The sequence below is a fragment of the Vicugna pacos genome, chromosome 7 (assembly GCF_048564905.1).
Source record: "Vicugna pacos chromosome 7, VicPac4, whole genome shotgun sequence".
Taxonomy (NCBI): Eukaryota; Metazoa; Chordata; class Mammalia; order Artiodactyla; family Camelidae; genus Vicugna; species Vicugna pacos.
The window spans coordinates 1096460-1117818 of record NC_132993.1 but is presented as its reverse complement, the minus strand read 5'-3'; the positions used below and the strand labels follow the sequence as shown (position 1 = coordinate 1117818).

General features: G+C 51.5%; 1 protein-coding gene across 4 annotated transcripts in view; it reads left to right on the top strand.

Moving 5' to 3' along the window:
- UBE3C (ubiquitin protein ligase E3C) overlaps nt 1–21359 on the top strand; it is a 100483-nt gene that overhangs the window by 74702 nt on the left and 4422 nt on the right. For all 4 annotated transcript variants that reach the window (XM_072964053.1, XM_072964054.1, XM_072964055.1 and 1 more), the window contains 4 exons: nt 8434–8646; nt 14090–14278; nt 14355–14421; nt 19043–19173. In XM_072964053.1, the coding sequence (XP_072820154.1) occupies nt 8434–8646; nt 14090–14278; nt 14355–14421; nt 19043–19173 (600 nt within the window). The remainder of the gene's footprint in view (nt 1–8433; nt 8647–14089; nt 14279–14354; nt 14422–19042; nt 19174–21359) is intronic.

Sequence of the window (21359 nt, the reverse complement as noted above, 5' to 3'; positions counted from 1 at the left end):
TTCTTACACCGCGCGGTGGCAGACGGCAGCGAAGTTTTTTTTGCATAAACAATCTCATTGAATTCTGTGCTGTCTTTCTTCCTGGGTGTATGCGCTGAGTGGTGCAGAGGCAGGCGCGTTGGATGTTGCTGGCGCACTGGCGCTTTCCGGGGCACTGGTGACTCCGTGGGTCCCTCTGTTCACCATGCTCACTTCTGCCCACGGCTGCAGCTGCTGAGACACAGCCTCTCTCGCAGAGTGCTGTGTGTTACCTCTTTAGACCAGATTCCGGGGAGAAAAATTTGGCATATAGATCTTTCTCCCAGAAGTGAAGTTTGTGTAAATTGCATCTCAGTAAAGCTCTTTAACGTAATGAAGTGTAGACAAAAGCACTGGTAACTGTGGCTATTTGAGGATGATACTTAACTTAAGTCCTCATCTTTGTGATTTTACTGATACGGTGTTTTGCATGGAAATCCCTAAGGGGATACTGGTTTCTGCCTCTGATTACAAACGGTTAAACTTTGTACCAACACGTGAAAAATTGTCCAGATCTAAGTGAGTGTTGAGAGTGTGGCACTAATAGTGTGCTGTCTGAACATTAAATCTTTAAGAGAGGAAAATTGTATATTGATTGATTATGATATTTATTGGGTCATAATGTATTGAAATTTTCTTTAATGCATATGTTAGTGATTGTTTACTGTGATAAAGTGCAAAGGGGGCTTCAAGAGCAGCCATACGTACGAAGAATTACCTCATGTCACTGGTCACTCCTCAATTAAAAGTTCCATTAGCAGATGATTCCTGCTTCTGGTCTGGGTTGTGATTGCATTTCACCACCTGTAAATCCGGCTTCAGACAGGGAATAAATAAACAGCTCAAGGATGTGGTAATGGCATCCTGATTTTTTTTTTTAATAAATAGAAGCACCTCGATCCATTTAAGCCGATTAAGTTCAGAATATTTATTGAAGGAAATCTTTTATCATATTTGAATTCTATTTGGAAATGGCTCTTTTCTTCTTGCTTCAGAATATTGATTTAATTGGAACAGGAGACCTATAAATCAGATTATTTGATAATATCTTGGTCATATATTTCAGATTTTTAATTAGCAGATCACGAGACTTTGGTGTCATTTATAATTTTGTATTTTAGTAGAATTCAGCGTGCACTTAATGTATCACAGAGTGTAATGTTGGCCGTTAACAGTTTATCCTGAAATTTTTTTGAGAGCTGGGATAATTTATTTTTCTGTTCATTAGAGTCCTTTTATAAAATGCTCACTGAATTTGCTGAGGCTTTAAAACTGTCGACTGAGGTGAACACTGGTAATTGAAGTTGCTCTGGTCCCTAAATGGCAGAGCTTCTCGTTTGTACCATGTTGTTTTGAGCTCAGCCTTGTGAAGGGCAGGTGCAGGTGAGCTGCTCCACGACCGTGGTCGGACGAAGTGCTCTGATCACTAACGTCAATACAGCTTTCCCTTAGATTTTTTTCTTAAACGTAACATTCAGCAAATAGTTGATCTCTGCTTAACACATGTCTTCCTGTCAGTGTTAAGACTTCTCACTGGGGCACCAGCGGGCTTCAGGAGCCACTTCTGCGCTCCCGGTCCGCTGCGGGGGGCTGAGCGTCAGGTCACGCTGGTTGGCCTCGGCTTGTTTTAGAAACAGGAGGATCAGAAATCACGACTGACAAACGTGTAACCAGTGAACTTCGTAATTCACAAACGATCACTTCGCTTGGAACTTGCCCCCTCTGAGAACCGTGCCTGCTCTTGCAACATTCTAACAGTCACGGTTTGCCCTGGTTTCCGTTAAGAGCAAAGCGGCCGCTCATCTGGAGATTCTTCTCCCAGGCAGTTACGGGCATGGCTTCTAGATGAATTTAGTTTTCAGAATTAAGCATGAGACAGAACTGGTTTCCGTTGTACAGTAGAAATGGCAGGTGTATTCCAGAAGTCAGTGGGTTCCGGTGCCCAGAAGTGTCGTGGCTTTAAGCGCTCTGAGGTGCTCGCCAGAACTCTTCCTGCTCCTGCGTGAAGGAGATCTTGCCCACTGTTGAGATGCCGCCTCTTCCGTTTAAGCGCTCCAGGCGCCAGTTTAACCTGGGTCAGCGTTGTACGGGGAGTTTTCCTTTTTCTAAGACATGTGACATTCTGGCCGTGAGAACGAGGAACACGCTCTTGCTGGTGCTGCTCCAAGTCTGCTGCTTGTCTGTCCCTGGCCTTTATTTGTGCGACAAGGGCAGAAAAAATGTCTGAAAGTAAAATTAGCCCGTTTGAATCCTTCTAAACATTTAAATAGTCGCTTAGAATTCGTAAGTTTATGAAAGGCAAGCCCGGGGACGATGTCTGCAGGCACTGTTGACGCCTCTGGGTGGGGACGGCTGTGCGTGGGAGGCGGCAGCAGGTCCTTGAGCTCAGGCCTATGATGAGAGCCGGGCTGGGATTCCTGGCCCGCCAGCGGGGATCGAGCCGAGGGGCGATGGTGCTGGATCATGTGTTAACGGGTCCCCAGCACAGCCGCTGGTCTGTGCTGCTGCACGTCTGGATGGCTGATCCCGGGAGGGTGGTGATGGGGAGGCCCGAGAGGGGCTTCTGGGTTGCTGGTCATTTTCCGTCGGGGGGCGGAACTGTCAGTGAGTGGGTTCGCGCTGCGGATGCTGAGCTTGGCGTGGGGCCTGCGGCTCGCCCGGAGGAGGGCTGGGAGGAGGGTGGGCAGGCGGTTGCAGCCCGCTCTGCTGCGGAGTCTCTGTTCAGAAACTCAGAGCTGCAGCTGTCGGGGCGTGGGGCTCGTGGAGCTTCGTTTCTGTGTGAAAGAGGACAGACCCTCGGAGTGTCTGTGCTGCAGACAGCACGTTGGGGGTGCTCTTGGGGGCTGTCCGGGGAGGAGGGGCCCCGGCCGAGGGCTGGAGGTGTCCCTCGGGGGTGAGGGAGTGTGCAAAAAGTGATGACTGCATAACACTGTGAATATAAGAACCACTGGGTTGTCCACTTTAAGTGGGTGAATTGTAAGATACGTGAGTTACATCTCGATAAAGCTGTTACCAAAAAATAACACCGTAACACCGGTTTTGATAGAGCCCCTGAGTGCTGAGGAGGGAAGAGAGGTGGCTGTGAGGTGGGTTCAGTGTCGCCAGCAGCAGTCACGGGCAGGGCCATGCCTTGTCTGGAGGGGTACTCAGGCCCTGGGGTGGCCCCCTCACCTTTGAGGGGCATCAGGACCCTCACTTGTCAGAGGTCTGGTGTTTCATCGTCCTGTTTGGTAGAAGGAGAATTTTCAGACCTGAAAAATGGCCTTTTAATTATGGAAAAAGTTCCTGGCTGCGTGGGGCACCTTAATGGATCTCTTTTCAGAGGCAGGAAGTGAACAGCTGTTCTCAAACTCCTGACACTTACTCCTTGTGGGCAGAGATGGGAATGTGGGTGACTTTGGCCTTGAAGGTGTAAGTTCTCAATCTTCTAGACGTTCTTGTGGGCAGGGCAGGGGGAGCAGAGGCGTTTCTGGTGGAACCTGAGCCTCAGAGCTGGGAGGAGGGGGCGGGAGGTCCACTCCCACCAGTCGGAGTTGCTTCCGTGCGGCGGACGGATTCCTGGGTGTCCAGTAGGAAAATGGGTCGGGAGGAGTGGACCTTCACCTCCACCCACTCAGCATCCCCAGGGGTTTCCTGAAGCTGTCAGACCCTCAGTGCAGATGATCAGTCACGGTGAACAAGTTAAAGTCTCTCCTCCTGAAACCTTCGCTTCCAGGGCTGGTGGGACCCCTTGTCCCCAGGGGGCTTGGGCGCAGGCGCACGCCGTGTCACAGAAGCAGGGGCCGGCAGAGGCTTAAAGGAGCAAGAGGGGCAAGAGGGCGGTGGGTGTGAAATGTGGTTTGACATCTCCATGGTTCTGCATAACCTGAGATGGCTCAAAAGAGAGTAAATGTTTTTCTGTCAACAAATTCGTGGATGCAGAATTCCAGCCTGAAGATCAGTCGTGGCACATGGCTGGCACTTAAGAAATGTGTTAAATGCCTGGGCACCATACAGTGTCCCCCACCCTGCGAGACTGAGCTCCAGCTCTCAGTTACTAGCTGTGAAGCACAGCGACTGAGCTACACAGTGTGTCACCGTCCCCTTACATCCTGATTTTACGGATCTTTCTTATTTTTTGAACTCCAAGGTTAGCATGACCTGAAATAATTAGAATTATTATTTTCTGGCTCAGTTAGAGCTGTTTAAAACAAGACATCTCTGATACAGTTTTTAGATTAAGTTATAAATGTTCACTTTAGAACTACCTGAAGAGTGATAGCGATGCATTTGAAAAGCATTATTTTTTTATTGATTCTTAATGTAGTAAATTGCTGGAGTTACTTGGCAGCAAACAGAGCGCCTCGGTGCAGCTCAATTTATTCTCACGACAGAGCCGCGGCTTGCATTTGCATTGCGACTGCACTCTCTTATATTAAAAGGCTTCTACCATAATTAATCCTTTTTATTTCAAATCATTTTGGCACAATTTCTAGCTATAAACACTCGTAAAAGACAGGCAGTTGAAAAACACGTACAGCTTTTTTCCATACACCTATTGGTATCTTTTCATGACAGGCGTTATTGATGTGCTTCTAGGAACAAGTGTGTGCGGCTGGCTGAGGACAAAGGCCCGTGTGAAAAATGCTAAGTGGATTATTTTGCATAAAAAATTGGCAGTTTTTGAAGTTGTGTAATTAACCTGTGTTTAGAAAATACCTTGATTTATGCTTACGTTTGTGTCTCGGTTGCAGACATTATGGAAGTTTAATTTATAAGCCATTTAGCTGATGCAGTCAGGGTTTTAGTGCTGCCATTTGTTAGTGCTTGTGTATTAAATGCTCTAAAGGTTTAAACCTGCCGCATGTAAAAAATTACACCTATGCATTTACATTTTATGAGTCACGGTGGAATTTCTGTTTAAAATTCAGGTAGCCCTGATAGCCTTCGCGGGTTTCGTAGGTTTACTGTTCTAATGCAGAGATGGCGGACAGTGGCCGTATATATTGAGCACCAGGTGATTTACACGTTTGGTTCACTTCACGGTCCGCTGTACAGATGAGGCTTCTCTTCAGCACCTGGGGTCGATCGTGCCTTATGCAGAATGCGCGCCTCGCGTTGAAGTCATCATTCACTTAGAAGTGATGAGATTTATAAGTGCTCCCGGTTAATAGTGCTAGAGTTCTTAACTTGAAGCAAACTGGCTTTTCACGACAGCTCTCTCTTTGCATTATCAGTAGGCGACTCAAGTGCTAGTTGCCTTTTTATTACTCCCTCTCTCATTAAGAAGTCCTTTTTTTGCCGTCTTCAAAATTAATTGGGTGATCACTCGTCTTCAGATCAGATAAAAGCACAGGGACGTCACACGTGGAAACCTGGCAGACACCCGTGGGCTTGGCGGGCGGGCGGGGGACCAGGAGGGGGTGCTGCTCGAGGCGCGCAATTCCCAGAGGACGTGTGACGGCCGTTTTCCCGTTTCCTCCGGTCATGCCAGTGGTAGGGCTAAGATGTCATTCTGCGGGTTATGCGCACTTCTCTGGTGGCTTGGGAAGAGGGGGAGCACGCGTGTGAGAGTGCGAGGTGGGTGCGTAAGGGTCAGGGACGTGCGGGCTGCCGCGCGTGGACACGCCGCGGCCCCTCCCGGGCTGGTCGTCTCGTGTGTGCAGGAAGAGCCAGGGAGCGGGGTGCCGGCTGTCTGAGAGCGCCTCACTCCCGTGGGAGTTAATTCACGCAGATCTGCCTCAGTGAGCCCTCGTGTTTAGCATTCAGTGTGTGTGGACGTGATCGGGCGGCCTCTGGAAGGGCGACTTGTGAAGTTGGCGTCCGGCTGAATGACTACCCCTCAGGGCAAACCACGCGTCTCTTCTGCCACTGTGGACACAGAGCAGCGGCGGTGGTGGTTTAAAGAGGACGTGAATGTATCGCCGTGCAGCTCATTGCGGTCCCTTCTCAGGGGCTGGGTCCAGCCCTCACCCCTCCCTGTCTGTCCTTCTGGGGCCACTCCGTCTTGGGCTGGGGTCACAGGCTGCCCTTCAGTCAGAGGAAGCTCACGACCACCTGTGCTCGAGACCCCGCTGCCACTCCGCATTCACCCAGTGTGGGGACAGCCCACCTCCCCCACCGGGAAGGAGCATCCTCAAGAACAGCCGGGGACACGTCTGTGCAGGTTGGCCACTTTCTAACAAGAGTGGCCTTCGTGGGGGATGCAGGGCTTCCCCGGACTCCCGTGTAAGAGTCCCTCTCGCCTGGCAGTCGGGTTGTCCCGCTGGGCCAGGCGGACACGCGGGAGCGCGGCACCTGGCCCGGAGCAGCACTCAGTAAGGGGAGCTGTTATTTTCATTGCAGCATTTTGGCAAGAAAGATTTTCTGTGGCTTCCAAGTCAGTCAACTGTTAGAATAAAATAACAGGCATGCTCCTGAGACTTGTGCAGCGCCTTGCTGACTCCTCGTCGCATGTGACAGCCGTGGCCGTGGGAGTAGTTACCGTGCCAGGCGGACCCTGCCGTCGTGCTGGGAGCTTACGGAGTTTCACTTCTCACCCACCTTGGAGGACCTCCGGGGATTCACACGGTAGTCCTAACACTTAGTGTCCTCCAGCACCAGTGGTCGCCAGGGAGGTGTAGATCAGAGCCACAGTGAGGTGCCTCGTTGCACCAACCAACCAGAGCAACTAACACGTAGAAGAGTCACGGTGCTGACAGCTGGTGGGAATGCAGACCCGTTGGAACCTTCCTGCACTGCTGCTCACGTGGGAGTCCTCGTATTCCAGGAAGCAGCATGTCAGCGTCTCATACGGGTACTTCCATGTCGCCAGACCTTCTCAGGGACACGGGCAGGGGAGGTCAGAGCACATGCCCACTGAGATGCGCACCGACGGCCCTCTGGCAGCTTCGCTGCGCAGAGCCGGAGCTGGGGGCTGAGGGAGAGGTGGGGCCCAAGCAGTGAGTAAGTAACAGACAAGCAGTGACAGTGAATCTCAGAAACACGCTGCAGAGGACAGCTGGAAGGCACAGCTGCTGTGCGATCCCAGTTACGACGTTCCAGGACTGGCAGGCCCGCCTGTGGTGCTAACACAACGGGGCTAACCTGGGGCCGTGCTGACCACAGGGCCTGAGGAAACTCGTGATTAGGGAGAGAGGGTAAATGTGCTCTGTTGTGGGCTGCGTGGTCATTACACGGGTGAAGTCAGACACTGAATTGTACATTTCATTTTACTGTCTGTAAATTATATTTCAGTGTAAATAAATGCTGAATCATTGCACATTGCTGTCCTTCGATGGAAAGGCAGACGATGACTTGCCATGAAAACACTGATCTGGGCATCAGGGAAGCTGGGTTTTGAAGCCAATTTTGTCACCTGCTGACTCATAACATCTGGACAGACCTCCCAGAGCTCCGAGGCCCGGCTCCTCCACGTCTAGAGCAGGGCCTGGCAGGGCCGCAGCCCGCGGGCCGGGTCCAGCCTGCCACCTGCTTCTGTGTGGTCGGCCAGGGAGCTGAGAAGGATGCTCTTTTTATTTCCACTGACGGTTGGGGGACAAATCTAAAGAAGACGACTATTTCTTGACGTTGGAAACTACATGAAGCTCAGCTTTGGCACACGGCGGCCCTCCCTCGTCCACACTTTGTGCTCCTTTTGTGCTGTGAGGGCAGAATGGGCGAGTGGTCTGCCTACCATCATGGGTAGAATTGCGACCCCAAAAGATAATGCTCAAGTGCCTAACACTCTGTGTCTGCAAACTCGACCCCACTTGGAAGTCAGGCAGCGTTTGCAGTCAGGCTAAGCTGAGAGCATACTGGGTTAGAGGGAGTCCTGGAATCTGACAACCAACGTCTCCGTAAGTGGAGGCGGGGTGGTTCGGACACACAGGGAAGGCAGCAGGTGCAGAGGTGGGGTCTGGGAGGCTGCAGCTGCCTGCCAGGGCCCACCGGGGGCGCCGGCACCGCCAGAAGCTGAAAGAGGCAGGAAGACTCCTCCTCAGCCCTGCTGACACCTTGGCCTCCGACTTCTGGCCTCCAGAACTGAGCCGTAAGTTTCTGTGGTTTGCAGCCACCCAGGTTGTGGCGCTCGCTGCAGCAGCCCTGGTAGCCCGGTGCACCTGCAGAGGGAGCGCTTGGCAGGCCCCGCACAGCATGGAGGGCCTGGCTCTGGAAAGTCCCCACTGGTGTCTCATCCCTAACATGCTTCGATAGTCTGTTCCAGAGTTTTCTACGTAGTGAATATGTATATTGATTGCTCAAACTGTGGCCTCGCACATGGTAAATGCTCACCAGGTATTAGCTTCCACCATCCTTATCCTTATTCGAGAGAAAAAGTATCTGCTCTCTTAGGATTCCATTAAATATCAAATTGGACGTCCCGTTTCTTATTTCGAGGAAGCCTAGAACCAGAGGTCCCAGGACGTGCTAACTGTGGTGTCGCTGTTCCGTTTGAAGGCCCTCTACGAGAACATGCTGGTGGAGCTGCCCTTCGCAGGCTTCTTCCTGTCCAAGCTTCTGGGGACCAGTGCGGACGTGGACATCCACCACCTGGCCTCCTTGGACCCGGAGGTGTACAGGAACCTGCTCTTTCTCAAGAGCTATGAAGGGGATGTGGAGGAGCTGGGGCTGAACTTCACTGTGGTGAACAATGACCTCGGAGAGGCACAGGTGAGTGAGGGCTTTGGTCACAAGCCTGCGAGTTTCCTGTTGTGTGCAGACACGTTTGCTGGATATTGTGTGAGCTCCTGCATGTTCGCATTCGAAGAGTTACAGCGTGCTGAGCACACGGCAGGAGGTGAGGGCGTGGAGGGTCGGCCACGAGGTGACACCTGCTGAAGCTTGTAGGTGGGGACGTGGAGCTCGTTATACAGTTCTATCTGCTTCAGCATGGACTCCAATTTGCAAACCTTTAAAAAATGCGTTCGGGCAGATCAAGGTGAGGACTTTTGAAGTCATACTTGTTAATATCTCTTATTAGACTTTTCAAGCAACCAACTTGGATCATTATGTTCCTGAGTGTTTTTAAATGCCTCTTGCTTCCCTGCACAATAATAGCCAGTCAATTTTGGATAAAATAGGGAAGATAATGAGTGGCCATAAGGGTTAAGCATTAATTCACTTGAATATTAAAATTTAAGGGCAGTTTTGACTAACTGAATGGTACAACATGAATTTTTTCTCCCTGATTAAAGTAATTTCATTTAGTGTTTTAAATTTGTATTTCTCAGTATCATTTAATTTCTCTTTTCCTATTGGTTTTTCTCCATCACCACTATCCCCATTTTCAAAAGTGTCTTTTCATTCTGCCAGTCAATATTAACGCTTTATTTAGTAAAAGTTGGAGTGAACTGTGTTTATAAGATATAGCTATATTATATTATGCTTTCATTTAACATTCTAATAAGAGTGGATTGTGGTGAATATAACTTTCTGATCATGTAATGTGTTAATGAGTAGTAATACAATACTTTACTAGGAGAGATGGTAGATTAAAATTTAAATGTCCAAGAGTAGATGTGACCTGATGTCTATTTGGAATTTTTAAATCATCTTATATGTGTAGATTTGTAATACATTTTCAGCTAGATTGTCAAAAATCTGCCTCTAAAAAAAAGTAACCAACTCATGCTTTTCTGACTTAATTTGGTTTTCACACAGATGTCTCTTCCATGGGGAAGATGCGTGTTTTCTGCTGTTCTTATAGGTTGATAATCTTTTCTGAATCTGGTAGTTGGGTTTTAACTGCAAAAATAGTGTCTTTAAACTTTGTAATTGTTTCTCTAATTTTTTGTTACTACTTGGCTTGTTTCTAATCCAGGTTTTCGAAGGTTGTCAGCTTTGCCAACGTAAAAGCATCATTTTCGTGGATCTTTAGTGTTCAGTCCAGTCAGCACTGACAGTGCACTGACCCACGTGGGTCACTGACCGCGGAGCGTGAGCGCGAGCGCTGACAGCCTCTGGTAAACACCCGCTGGCCAGTTCGGGCTGACGCAGCGCTGGTGGTTTCTGTACCGCGCTGCCTGCTTACCGCCACGCCTGTTCTTTTCCCTTCGTTCATGGCAGCGCTCCGTGCAGCCGCCGCTGCGCTGTGCTGTGCTGTGCATGGGAGATTGTTTTTCTTCACCTGTGAGGGCGCGTACGTTCTAACAAGAGGCTGATACGAACTCTGTCGTAAGATGTGTGTGGTTTGCTGGTAGCTCAGAGCCAGGTAGCTCAGGGGGAGGGGCCGTGGAGGGTGGGGAGGGGTTCCCCGTGTGGGTGGACAAAGCTGGAATGGTGGGCGGGTCCCCGGGAGTCTGGGCTCGACCTTGTCACCGTGGAGAACCTTGTGAGGCCTTGGTCTTGTAGGAAGGCTGGACCCACATCCAGGATCTGCACCAGGGTCTCATCTACCCCACAGCTGGTCAGGGCCCTTCAGGGCAGGCCAGCCCGAGCTGACAGGCAGTGAATGAGAGGGAAATGTGGACGTTTGGGCCTCCTGTCTGAGGAAGCGGAGGTTTGGGCTCTGGGAGTCAGGGCAGGTCCTGGGAGCAGGTGGTCCTGGAACTCAGAGAAGCCAGCTCGGTCAAGCAACGGGCAGTTTTCACGAGAGGACCTCTGCTGTAGTTCTCATCTTTAAAATTGCGTTCTCTGGATCAGCGTCTTGAACTAAGTCGATTTTATTTGAGTCAGAGAAGGGGTGGGGCGGGCAGGGCACTCCCGTGCTGCACGTCCCCCACCCCGGCCACTGACACCGCCGTCTGCTTTCTGTCTCCACGACAGCTCTCGGCACCCCCAGGTGGAGTCGCATAGCCCTTGTCCTGATGTGACTGGTGGCTTCACCCGGCGTCGCGACCCCGAGGCCCGTCCCCGTGGTGGCAGGTGTCAGAGCTTCTTCTTTGTACGGCTGACTGACGTTCCACCGTGCGGATGGACCACGTTTGTGGATCCGCCTGCCTGTGGGCGTTACTGTTGTGGCAGCTGCCACGGATGAGGATGCCGTGGACATTGTGGTGTGAATCTCTTTGGGCCCAGTTTTCAGTTGCTCTGTGTGTGGCACCGGAAGTGGGATCACTGGGTCATGTGGCTGTTGTGTGTTCACCTTCCTGAGGTGCCTCCGTGCAGGTTCCCGCGGCAGTCGCACTGTTTACATTCCCACCAGAGCCCAGTGGTCCTTCTTTTTAAACGACAGCCGTCCTCCTGAGCGTGCAGTGCTGTCTCATCGTGCAGGTAAAGCGCAGCGCTGAGCTGTGGCCCTGAGCGCTCCTCGGGAAAGCTCGGAGGTGTGGTGTCCTCACTGGCTTCCTCTCCGGACTGCACAACCGTCCTGCGGTTTGTGCACCACTGTGATGTCTTCAGAACACAAAGACTTATGCAGCCCAGGACCTAAGCTCCCGGGATGTGTTTTGAATGATCGTCTCGTGGGCTTTGAATTTTCAGTCTGTTTCTTAGACTTCAAAGCCACCACCTATTTCAGAAATGGGTGCTGATTAAGTCCGAAATAGGAGTAAAGGAAGCAGTACTTCCTGGGCCCCCTCGGCGGTGGCTGGGCGTCTCTGAGCGGGCACCAGCGCCATAGCGCAGCGTGAGGAGGGGCACTCACGGCCATAGCTCTCCTGGTGGGTTTCGACTCGACCCCTTCTTCCGTCCCGTAGAGCTGAAGTATCAGCTCTGCAAAACTCAGGGCTTTTCAAGATTGTCGCTGTCGGAAGGGAATCTCCCCGGACGCGGCAGTGCTGCTGCTCGTGGCGGCGCTCGGCAGCGACACACGCGCCTGAGGCCGCCGGCTTCCCAGTGACCTGCCCAGGCCTTCGCTGACGGGGAGTTTCCATGTGCCTTTTGAGGTAGATGGTAGCAGTGAATCGCACATGTAAGAGGCCCATTAAAGTGACTCTGGTCACATTGGAGTAATCCGCTCAGAGCGAAACTCAGAGTGACGCTGAGATGTCCCAGTCAGTCGTGGGAGCTCCCCCTGAGCGGAGAGGCTATGGATGATGAGGCACAAGGATAATCGAACTGAAGAGTTTAACTGGAAAAACGAAAGCCACTTAACCTTGTTCGGGGAGATCGCACGGGATTTCTGTAGAAATAGATAAAAAACCTGGTCCTCTGCAGGTTCAGGTTTACAGAATACCACGTTTTAAAGGTCTGTGGTGTGCAGGTGCTTCATGATGTCGGCACACTGTGTTCATGAATCTTCCCTTTTAAGTAATGCTGTTGCTCTCAAATTTGTTTTCTTTCACATAATCGATACAGCTGCTCGTTAGCGCGTGTGAAAACGAACGTGGACTTTTAGACGACTGATCTACACACACGTCTCCCCCAAGGAGATGCTCGGGTTTAAGACGGACCCATGAGTAATCAACTGTCCTGTAGGAAAACACTGAACTTGATCCGGAGACCCGGCTCAGGGCCTGGTGCGGCTGCCTTGCTCTGTGACCTTGGGCAAGTCACAGGAGCCCTTCCTCTTTGGGAGGATGTGAGCTGTCAGGAGAGCGCGACGAGCCCAGGCGAGCGGTCCCGGGCGGGCCTGTGGTTGCGAAGTGCTGTGAAGTGTCGACAGAGGCTGGCAGAGAGGAGAGCTCGTGCTTTAAGAGCTGCTCCAGCTCCGGGTTTAAAGATTTAAATACACCCTCAGAACGGAACTGTTAGGACAGATTTGACACAATTTTAACATACGTAGCTTCTTAGGTGTAGCCCGAGACAGGACTTTAGATTGCCACGGTGTGGCCGGCTTCGGGTCACTGGAGGTGTCAGGGCTGTCTGACTAGGCAGGGGCCCTCTGTCTTCCTGGTCACTCAGCACATCCTCGTCTATTCCCTGCCTTGAATCCACTTACAGGAGCGCGGGTGATAGCTGATAGCTGAGGTACTGGCGCAGAGCAGCCGGCGCCACGGCTGGTGACGAGAGCCCTTCCTTAGACCGGGCGGTTCTGACACCCAGGACAGGACAAGAAGTGGCGAGGAGTGACGCGTCGCCTGGCACACACTGCGGGTGGTCCCGAAACCATCAGGCTAGGATGATTTCAGTAGAGGCTCGAGCAGATTTTCAAATAGCCTTTCTGTGAAGTGATAAAACCTTGTGGCATGCCGTCACCGGGGGTGGGGGGTGTCACAGTTGCCCTGGGAGTGCAGGGCTCCTGGGAGAGGCGCGAGGGCGGGCGCCTCGGGAAGGCTTCGTCCGCTCCCTCCCTGCGCCGCGGCAGCCCTTTGCTGGCGCGCTCTGGAGCGCCTTTGTGCCCTTATTTGGGATGCGCTGTGTATTCCTTCTCCTCGTGTAGAGTGCCTCACCCGGTGCGGGTGCGCCCAGGAGAGAACGCGAGTCCGCTGTTTAAGTGCCAGTGGGCTGGGGAGTTCCAGGCGCGCCCCCGTGAGTTAGGCTCGCACATCTGTGGCTGTGGGGTTTCTTCGGTCAGCTGTGTCCACGTGAGGTTCTGCCACCACAGTTCCAAGAGAGGCAAAGCAAGTACCACCGTCTCAGCGACGACGTGCAGGGCCCAGGGAACGTCTCGAGGGCGGCCCTGGGGCTGGGCCCCTCGTCCGCACCGCAGGGCCTTCCCACCAGCACTCGGGGGCTTCCAGGGGCACTCCTGACCCGACGCTAGCCCACAGGTTGTGGGGGTCGTTACATGTGGTAAGAAAGTTCTTTCTCGTTCTTTTACACACATGAGACATGGGCTGAGGAATTACTTCTGATTGTCACCACCACCCTTTAAATCACACCTACAGTGCTTTGCAGCGGTAGCACAGAAACGCAGGGAGGAGCGGGTGCCGCCGATGCGGACAGACGCGAGCGATCATGTCACCACACCTCAGTGCCTCACGCTGTGTCTTCTCCAAGATGAACCCTCCTGACTCACGTTGGGCATTCTGTTCATAGCTTTGCCCTCTGTGGTTTCTAGTTTTTTGAATGGAATTGCCGCGGTTGCATTGCTGCGTGGTCCCTTGGCACTTGGGTGGGTGATGACCGCCGGACAGGGTGAAGGGCCGGCCCCGAGCGTCAGGCAGGGGCGCGTCTGTGCGGCTGCTGCCTACCAAGGCGCTCGTGTGTGGAGCAGCCCCGCGGGGTTGCCGTGACCTAGTTGTTTCTCGCTTTTGTTTACCCGAACTTTGGCTCTGCTTTAATCTCCCAGGTGGTGGAGCTGAAGCTGGGCGGGAAGGACATCCCTGTGACCAGCGCCAACCGGATTGCGTACATCCATCTGGTGGCCGACTACAGGCTGAACCGGCAGATCCGCCAGCACTGCCTGGCCTTCCGGCAGGGCCTGGCCAACGTGGTCAGTCTGGAGTGGCTGCGCATGTTTGACCAGCAGGAGATTCAGGTGCGCTCCTCACGCTCGGGGACGGAGGCTGCGGAACACCTGCCTCGGAGTTTATGACCTGAAATCTCTTTTCCAGGTGTTGATTTCTGGTGCGCAAGTCCCCATAAGCCTGGAGGACCTGAAGTCCTTCACGAACTACTCAGGTACGCTGCCCTTGCTGGCTGCTTCTGAAAATGCTGCAGGTGGTTGTGTGTCCAGGTGATCGATTCACTGACATGGTTTAAAACCCAGACTGTGCAGCGAGGTGAACGGTGAGCGTCCCCCTCCATGTCCTGTTTCCTGCGGTTGCGTCCCTCCCCACCCGTGCCCACCATGTGCCACACACAGACACATGCTTGCCCCTTATCTTCCTGCTGTGTGTGCACTGTTCTGCATTTTGCTTTTTTCTCTTCACAGCTTGTCCTCTTAAGTCTCTACTTTGGGGCATTGGGTTGCTTCAGGTCTTTGCTTTTAAAAAGAAGTGATAGCAAGAAACCCCCACTGACAATAAAAGAGAAAACTGCAGACTGAACCACATAGAAATACTTGTATTTGATTAAATTAAACTTGGCTGCTTCTGCTCTTTAAGAAGATGAAAGACTAAGAGGAAGACATTTAAGTGTCCAGTAAGTGAACAGACAGATGCTCACAGTGTGAGTGGTTCCAACACTGCTGAGAGAAGTTAAAGAAGCTGTAAGTAAACGGAGAGACAGTCAGTCCCATGGGTTGGAAGACTCGTCATCAAAATGTAATTCGCCCCAGTTAATCTACAAATTAAATACCTTCTCAAAATCTCAGCAGGCTTTTTAAAATGTAAAAATCAACAGGCTGATTTTAAAATTTAAATAGGGGGGTGGGGTTATAGCTCAGTGTGGAGCATGTGCTTAGCATGTCCGAGGTCCTGGGTTCAATCCCCAGTGCCTCTATTAAAATAAATAAATAAACATATTTATGTGGAGATGTAAACGACCTAAAATAGCCAAAACAATTTTGTAGAAACAAAGTTGAAGGACTGTTGCTCTGTTTTAAAACTTGCTATAAAGCCAATAATCCAGACACTGAAATTGGTACAAAGAGCGGCATGTTGACGGATGGACATAATGGGGGGCTCAGAGACACACCCTGGGGGCCACACTTAATTGACGCGCGACGTCACAGTTCAGTGGTGCTGGGACAGTGTGCACGTGCACGTGCACGTGGAAGAGAATGAGCTTAGATGTGCAGAAATGAATCCAACAGGATCAGAGACTTGGAGGCAAAGCCGAAACTGCAAAACTTCCAAAAGAACTTCCTGGAGGAAATCTTCATGACTTTTGGATTGGGCAGAGTTTTTAGTTGTATGCCAAAAGCGTGATCCAGAAAAAAAATTGATAGAAAATGGGACTTCCTCAAAATTAAAGCTTCTGTACTTCAAAAGATACCATTAAGAGGAAGAAAAAACAAGGCACAGATTAAGAGAAAATATTTTCTGCAGCCACTATGGAAAACAGTGTGGAGATTCCTCAAAAGACTAGGAATAGACTTACCATGTGACCCAGGAATCCCACTCCTGGGCTTGTATCCAGAAGGAAATCTACTTCAGGATGACACCTGCACTCCAATGTTCATAGCAGCACTATTTACAATAGCCAAAACATGGAAACAGCGTAAATGTCCATCAACAGGTGACTGGATAAAGAAGATGTGGTATATTTATACAATGGAATACTACTCAGCCATAAAAACTGACAACATAACGCCATTTACAGCAACATGGATGCTCCTAGAGAATGTCATTCTAAGTGAAGTAAGCCAGAAAGAGAAAGAAAAATACCATATGAGATCGCTCATATGTGGAATCTAAAGACTCATGGACAGAGAATACAGACTTGTGGTTACCAGGGGGGTAGAGGGTGGGAAGGGATAGACTGGGATTTCAAAATTGTAGAATAGATAAACAAGATTACACTGTATAGCACAGGGAAATATACACAAAATGTTATGATAAATCACAGAGAAAAAAATGTGACAATGAGTGTGCATATGTACATGAATGACTGAAAAATTGTGCTGAACACTGGAATTTGACACAACATTGTAAAGTGATTATAAATCAATAAAAAATGTTAAAAAAAAAAAGAGAGAAAATATTTTCAAGTAATACGTCTCATAATGGCCTGGGTCCAGGCTATATAAAGAACTTTTGCAGCTCAGTAATAAGACAACCAAAATTTTAAAACATATGCAAAAAAAAAAAGTTTCACTTCAGAAGATATACAAGAATGTCTGGTAAGCAAGTAAGAGTAAGCACGTGAACAGACGCTTGACACCAATAGTCGTTAAGGAAATGCAAATTAAATCCCCGTGAGACACCACTACTCACCCACTGGAATGTTACAGAAAGGCAGGCAGTACCCAGTGTTACTCTGTGGAAAAACGTGGACCCTCTCGACTGGTGGCAGCGTGCAATGGTGGAACCTCTTCGGGAAAGTTTACAGTTGCTTACAAAGTTAATTGTAGAACAACGGGGTTTTTGCAAAAGAATGAAGCTCCACCCTCACCTCACACCGTACACAAAAGTTAACTCGAAATGGATCAAGAACTCTCACCCCTGAAGCTCCTGGGAGAACGCAGGGACACGTCCTCGTGGCCTTGGGCTTGGCAGTGGATTCTCAGACATGACACTGAAGGCAGGAGCAGCAGGAGAAGCAGCACATCAGCTGGACGCCATCAGAATTATAGGCTTTGCATCGAAGGGCAGAATCAAGCAAGTGGAAAGGTCCCCTGCAGAAGGGGAGGAGGTGCTTGGAGGCCACGCGTCTGGGAAGGGCCTGGCGTCCAGAGCACGTGAAGGCCCGCGGGCCAGCAGGAAGGCCGCGAGCCGCCTCCGGGGGGCAGAGGACGGGCGTGGGCCTTTCTCCCGGGAAGGTGACGTGGCCAGTGCGCCCAGACGCACGCTCGGCACCGCTGACCGCGGAGCAGGTCATGGTGGTAGGGCGGCTGTCCCTACACACACGGACACACACAGACAGTGACTGGTGCTGGCAAGGATGCAGGGGGATTGGAGCCCCCCTTTGTTGCTGCTGGGGTTGTCAGACAGCCCCTGTGGAAGGTGGTTTGGCAGTTCCCCAAAAAGCTGGACGTGGAATTGCTGTATAGCCCCGCAGCCCTGCTCCTGAGTCTGTGCCCAGAGGAACTGGAGCCGGAGACCGAGACTGTGTTCCCAGTAGCCAGGAGGTGGGACACCCGCGTGTCCATCTGCAGGTGAATGGCTGGACAAGTGTGTCGTGAGCATGCAGCGGAATGTTACTGAGTCTTAAAAAGGAGTGACGTTCAGATACAGGCTGCAACACAGGTGGCTCTTGAAAACATGATGCCGAGTGCAGTGAGCCAGACACAAAGGGACATAGATTGTGTGGTTCACCTCATGTGAAATGCCTAGAACAGGCAGATTACTAGCCACTGAGTCACCAGGGCCTGGGGAGAGGGGGGGGACCTACTGCTTAGTGGTCACAGGGTTTCTGCTGGGGTGAAGAAAATGTTTGGGTTGAAAACAGCAGAAATGGTTGCACAACAGTGTGAATGTAGCTAATGCTCTGGATTATGCACCTGAAAATGGCTTCCGTGCAAAATTCTGTGTTACATGTTTTACCCCAATTTAAAAGGGAAACCTCTCCAGACCCCCTGTTGCGTTGAGTCTCCTCCCAGCCTTCCCTGCAGGGCCGTTCTGCTTAGATGCTGGGTGTGGCCCCAGTGGGCACTGCCCACGCAGCGTATGGGCCTAGTTTCCTTCAGTCGAAACCTCTTTGAGGGCACACTTAGGCACAGAGCGGCCGTGGTTGTCGGAGGCGTGGACGTGGGATTTTTTTGAGGAAGTGGAAATGTTCTGTAAGTGGGTTGAGGCATTGGTTGCTTACGTGTGTGTGCGTGTGTGCGTGCGTCTCCGCTTCTGCAGTTTGTGTTGCTGCCAGTCTGGGCTCTGATGCACGTGTAAAGGCAAGTGACACCTCAGGTCACGTTGTCCTCCGTCAAGTCTTAGGTTTAAGAAGTGAAATCAGTCCAGCCTTCCCTTCGCCAAGAAGCTGTCTTGGGCAGTTTGCTTTGTCCTGTCTGCACTGGGAACGTGTACCTTTAGTGACCTTAGCTATTCCAGTAAATAGGTTTAAAATATTACCATATTCATTTTGGTGCCAATTAATGCACTTAAGATATTTTATTGATGTTATTTCTGGAGTATATTATCAATGAGGGAACAATATATGGCAATTATTTCAGTTTTAGGAAGCACTTAACTAGATTAAAAGCTGTAAGTAGCAGACATTACACTTCAGGACAGTGGTCTAATCGTGGACTGGGCTGCCGGGTAGACGTGGTCTGTGCCTTAACTGTCAGAAGGCCGGCTGATAAAAGGAATTTAGATACTGAGATTTGTTGGCAAAGCAGCAAGCCCTATTAAAAACAAAGCTTCTAGTGCGCCTGCGTCGTCAGGCGTGTGACCGGCCCGTGAACCCTCCGCTGCTGGGCCTGGGCCTGTGCTGCCCAGCAGAGGCCGGGGCACGCGCCCCGCGGGCTCCCAGCTCTCGGGCCCCACGCGCCAGCAGCGGGAGCCACAGGCCTGGTTCCTTGCTCTGGCCTCTGGTGCCTGTCTTTCGGAGGCTCCCGTCCCCTCCCAGGACGGAATGGCGGCTGTGGTCCCCGCGACCCGCACAGCCCGCGGCCGCTCCTGTGGCTCGTGCCCGGGCGCCCTTGGGAGAGCCGGACTTTGGTCCCCTGCTTGTCCTCGGACATCTCTTCCCTTTGTCACAGGAGGCTACTCCGCCGACCACCCCGTGATCAGAGTCTTCTGGAGAGTTGTGGAGGGGTTCACGGACGCCGAGAAACGCAAGCTGCTCAAGTTCGTGACGAGCTGCTCCCGGCCCCCCCTGCTGGGCTTCAAGGTAGGGGGGCTGGGGGGTCGAAGGAAGCTGCACACACGCTCCCAGCGCGTCGCGCTTGTGTACCCCATCGTCGTGCGTGACTGCGACTTACGATGCTGACCACTTCAGCTTGGTCAGTGAAGTGTTGGCTGTTGTCTGTGTACCTGGTGCCGGTTTAGTGGTGGGTGTTCTGAGCACATCCACCGTGTTCTCCTGTGGCTGTGGGGGTGGCCTGTGAACAGACGGGGACTGCAGCCGGGTGGGCTGTCTGAAGTGGACTTTGTCAGCCTCAGAAGTCTGTCTGCATCTTAGGCCATTTTTACTTCAGAACTGAAGAAAACACAGGCTACAAGTGATGACGTGTGTTTGGTAAGCGTGATGTGTGAACACAAGTATGTTTCTCCCTGGTGGTTCCTGTTACTTACTTTGTGTTACCTAGCCTTAGCGAACCATTTCTGACAGCTGAGTCTTGACCTCATGATGTGGCTTAATATCTTTAGCAGTTAAAACTGGTCAAGGGACAGTTAGTGTTTCCTTTATTCTGGTAATTTAAATAGAGCTTTAGTAACAGTTCAGAGAGACACTCAGTGCCGTGTAGGACGGTGGTGTCGACTCAGATAAGCATCGTCTGTTCTTGTGCCTGTGAAGCTTGCAGAGAGGCATTCACCTTCCAGGAACCTTGGATGGGCGAGGCGTGTATCAGTTCTTTAACTTTTTGCTTTGAAATGGTTTTAAATGTATAGAGAGGTTGCAGGAATTGGACAGTGACCGTCTTAACCCATGTTGACCAATTGTTAGCGTTTTGCCGCGTTTGTTTTATCGTTCTCTTCTGCACGTTTGTTTTCTGAATCATTTGGGAGTAAGTTGAAGGCCTGGTGTTCTGCACGCTTCTCACATCACCACACACATAACCGCAGCTTGGGCTGCAAATAAGGCCTGTGCAGTGTGTCTCATCCTGTGGTTTCCAGAGTGTGGTCCTGAGACTGGCAGCTGCAGCTTCACCTGAGAACACGTTAGAAGTGAACGTTCTCAGGCCTCCCCCTGTCACTCCTACAGAACCAACTCGGGGAGCAGGCCCAACCCTCCCGTCTGAACCTGCCCCTTGGGTGTCTGAGGCCCACTGCAGTGACCCCAGCTGTCCCACAGTGTCCTTCGTAGAACCCCATTCCCCGAGCGGAGTCCAGCCCGAGACCACCCGCTGGTTCCTCCAGTCTGTCTGTGACGCTTTCAGCAGGTGCAGGCCCGTTGTCCTGAGAATGAATGTCCTCAGTACAGTGGGGCCCCCGCTCCTGGGAATGAAGTCCTCAGTCAGATGACAGGCAGCACACGTGCACACCGCGCTCACGCGAGTGTTCAGACCAGTGTTGCCAGTGACGGCCAGAGACAGTCAGTCCAGCTGTCCCCCGCTGGAAGTGGGTCCACACAGTGGGGTACGTTCAGAAATGAAAGGAACGCGTTACTGTTACGCACTCCGCCTGTGTGGAGGTTGGAGACCTTACGCCGAGTGAAGACGTGCACAGCGCACAGCCTGTGAATTATGTGGCTTCCCGCACATGAAATGTCTTTAAAATGCAGGTGCCCAGAGACATGAGGCCAGTGGTTGCCCAGGGCTGAGGCAGAAACAGGGCGCTTTAGGGGAAATGGCAACATTCTGAAACTGAATTTATTGAATTCCTTGAGTTGTACGTTTACATGGGCAATTCTTACAGTGTGTAAATTACACCTCAGTTATCATGTTCTTAGAAATTGACATCAGTAGCTTAATGCAGCTATCAAAAGTGCTGTCGTAAAGTAGAAAACACAGAACCAGGGGCAGGCAGAACTGTGGCAGCAGTGACCACGCCCAGAATCAGCTCGTCTGTTAGAAGGAGGGGTCAGACTGGGCCAGAAAAAACTGCTGTGTACAGAGCACCACACCTGAGCACGGTGACTCAGGACGGGTTGGTGGTGCCCTGGCTTGCTGGGTCATCCCCCTCCTCCCAGAGAAGTAGGTGGGTCTACTTCATAGTTCTGAGCGCTGGCCCATGAAACCGAACATGAACATTGGCCTCTGTGAGTCTAGTGAAAAGTGGGCAGCCATCAACCTGCAAGAAACACGTCTTTGCTTTCTGGCTGCTCTTGGGCGTGTAGTGAAGTCAAGCAGCCTTGCCAAGTCAGATCTGAAGAGCAGGAGGACGCAGGTGAGCTGGGCCAGCGCCGGCAGTAAG